General features: G+C 67.1%; 1 protein-coding gene across 1 annotated transcript in view; it reads left to right on the forward strand.

Moving 5' to 3' along the window:
* The window catches only part of KIF12 (kinesin family member 12), a 5,505-nt gene extending 3,088 nt beyond the window's left edge, over positions 1-2,417 (forward strand). The window contains exons 7-12 of the mRNA XM_035900643.1: positions 894-998; positions 1,078-1,367; positions 1,554-1,621; positions 1,728-1,811; positions 1,899-2,025; positions 2,140-2,417. Of these exons, the coding sequence (XP_035756536.1) occupies positions 894-998; positions 1,078-1,367; positions 1,554-1,621; positions 1,728-1,811; positions 1,899-2,025; positions 2,140-2,383 (918 nt within the window). The 3' untranslated portion in view covers positions 2,384-2,417. The remainder of the gene's footprint in view (positions 1-893; positions 999-1,077; positions 1,368-1,553; positions 1,622-1,727; positions 1,812-1,898; positions 2,026-2,139) is intronic.
* Positions 2,418-2,423: the final 6 nt, after the last annotated feature.

Raw genomic sequence — 2,423 nt, forward strand, 5'->3', positions numbered from 1 at the left:
CAGGGGGGTGGCAGAGGGTGCTGTGCTGGGGTGTTGTGCCCCGTCTACAGCTCTCCATCCCCCCCCGGCAGGATCCCAGAGGCGACGGACCTCAGCACATGCCCTCAACAGGCATTCGAGCCGCAGCCACGCTCTTCTGACCATCCACATCCACAGCCGGGCCGTGAGCGCACATCCTGCTCTGGGCACATGGTGGAGGGCTTGGGAGGGGGCTGAGGCTCTTTGTGAGGGTGCAAACAGCCCCAGGGTGGTGGGGGGTCACATCCTCCTCCCCAAGGATGCATTGGAGGGGCTGGGGCAAACAGCAGGGAGCCAGATCCCAAACCCAGGCTTTGGGACACTGCTGTTGGGCCACAGAGAGGGGGCAAGGGGGGGCCAGAGCATCACCCCCCCAATGCAGGTCTCCCAGGCCAGCGCCAGCCCCAGCAAGCAGGGCACGCTGTGCTTCGTGGATCTGGCCGGCAGTGAGCGGGTGAAGGAGACCGGCTCCAGCGGGGAGCTCTCTGTGGAGGCCAACAACATCAACCGCAGCCTCCTGGCACTGGGTAAGAGCTGGGGGACCCCCCCGCCATGGGAGCACGAGCTGCTGGTCCCCACCAGAGCCCTGCTGCACCCTCTGTGGCTCATCATCTGGCAGGACACTGCATCTCTCTGTTGGCCAAACCCCAAGGGAAGCGGACACACATCCCCTACAGGGACAGCAAGCTCACCCGGCTGCTGGCCCGCTCCCTGGGCGGCTCAGGTGTCACCCTGATGGTACGTGCATGGAGGAGGCTGGGCAGAGGTGCACGGAGCTGTGGGGGGCTGGCATCTCGCCCCGTGGAGGGGAAGGCTGGAGGGGGACCGGTGAGCCCCTGGCTGGCAGCTCACCCGCAGCTATTCCTCGTTGGCAGGTAGCCTGCATCTCCCCATCCTCGCACTGCCTCTCGGAGACGCTGAGCACGCTGCACTATGCCAGCCGGGCCCGGAGGGTCACCACCAGGCCCCTGGCCAACAGGGTATAGTAGGCAGGGGCTGCAGGCAGGGGGCCCTGCCCCACTGCTGGGACTCCCCTGAGCCACCTCTTTGTGCTCCCAGGTGTCCCGGGAGAAGCTGCTGCAAACCTTGGAGGAAGAAATCCACGCCTTGCAGCTGGAAAACCTCTCTCTGCGTCAGCAGCTGTGCCTGCCCAGGGTGCCAATGAGGAGCACAGAGGTCCCAGGGACCCCCCCAAGAGCAGGGGCATGGCCGGGCTGGGGAGGCAGGTATGGCCCTGCAGGGCTGCGTCACTCCCCCCTTGAAGCGCAGCTCCCATCGGAGGGAGCCCCAGCCTGGCCCAGCCTCTACGGCCTCTTGCGGGACTTTGTGGTGGAGAACGAGCAGCTGAGGTACGGGGGGTATGCACAGGACCTATAAGTAGGGTGGCTCAAGGGGCTAATGGGGCAGCCAGAGCCCCTGGCCGGGCAGCATCCTGTGTCCCCCGGCCTCTCGTAGGGACTCCCTGGGCCCAGGCAGGGCTCAGAGTTTCACCAGAGGCTGCCAATGCCCTGCCCTGCTCCCTCACTGCTCCCCAGGCAGCCCAGGCTGTCCCCAGACCCCAGCAGTGATGCCCTAGCTGGCCCATCCCGTCCCCCGGTTTCCAGTGAGTGCAGGAGGTCCTGGGCTCCAGCGGCATCCTCACGTGGGGCTGTGCCCACAGCAGGGTGAGGATGCACAAACCACCCACCCACTGCTGTCCCTTCTTGCAGAAGCAGCCTTCTGCCTCTGGCTGCCCCAGCTGCCTGGGGTGCCCCCAGTCCTGCCCCGGGCTGCCCGATGCCATCATGTCCCAGGTATGGGCCCAGGGTTCTCTTTGGAGGGGGGTGGCACAGCGTGGCACAGCAGCCTGACTGCTCTGCTCACCCCCCAGGCACTGCGAGGGCCCCCTGTGCCGCAGCCGGTGTCCGCTGAGGGAAGCACCAGTGTCCTGCCACCTGGCCAGGAGGACGCGTCTCTGCCCAGCTCCCATCAGCTCGCCGCGCACCCCCAGCCGCAGCAGGGGAAGCGGTGAGAGCCAGGGACTGAGTCCGCCCTGCTGGGCAGCTCAGGAAACCCCTGGGATTACAGGGGGGTGGGTGGCAGGGCAGCGGGTAAGGGTTCGTTCATGTGTCCTCACACCAGGAGCCGGGGCAGGAGCAGGAGCTCATCCCAGTGGCACCCGCTCCCCCGGGAGCTGCCGGGGCCCAAGCGCTGTCCCAGTCCTGAGGGAAGGGTCATCCCTTCAGCACCACCGTGGCCGGGATTGCCGGAGCCGAGAGGTGAGCAGGGTGGCTGGGGGGACACTGGGCAGTGCCTCAGATGGGGTCCCTCGGCGTTGGGCACCTGTTCTGAGCCCAGCCACTCACCCATGGGGCTGCGGACCTGATGCTGGGGACACTGGAGACCTGACCCTGCTGGCTCCCGGC

Source organism: Egretta garzetta, unplaced genomic scaffold (assembly GCF_000687185.1).
Source record: "Egretta garzetta isolate BGI_Z169 unplaced genomic scaffold, ASM68718v1 scaffold108, whole genome shotgun sequence".
Lineage (NCBI taxonomy): Eukaryota > Metazoa > Chordata > Aves > Pelecaniformes > Ardeidae > Egretta > Egretta garzetta.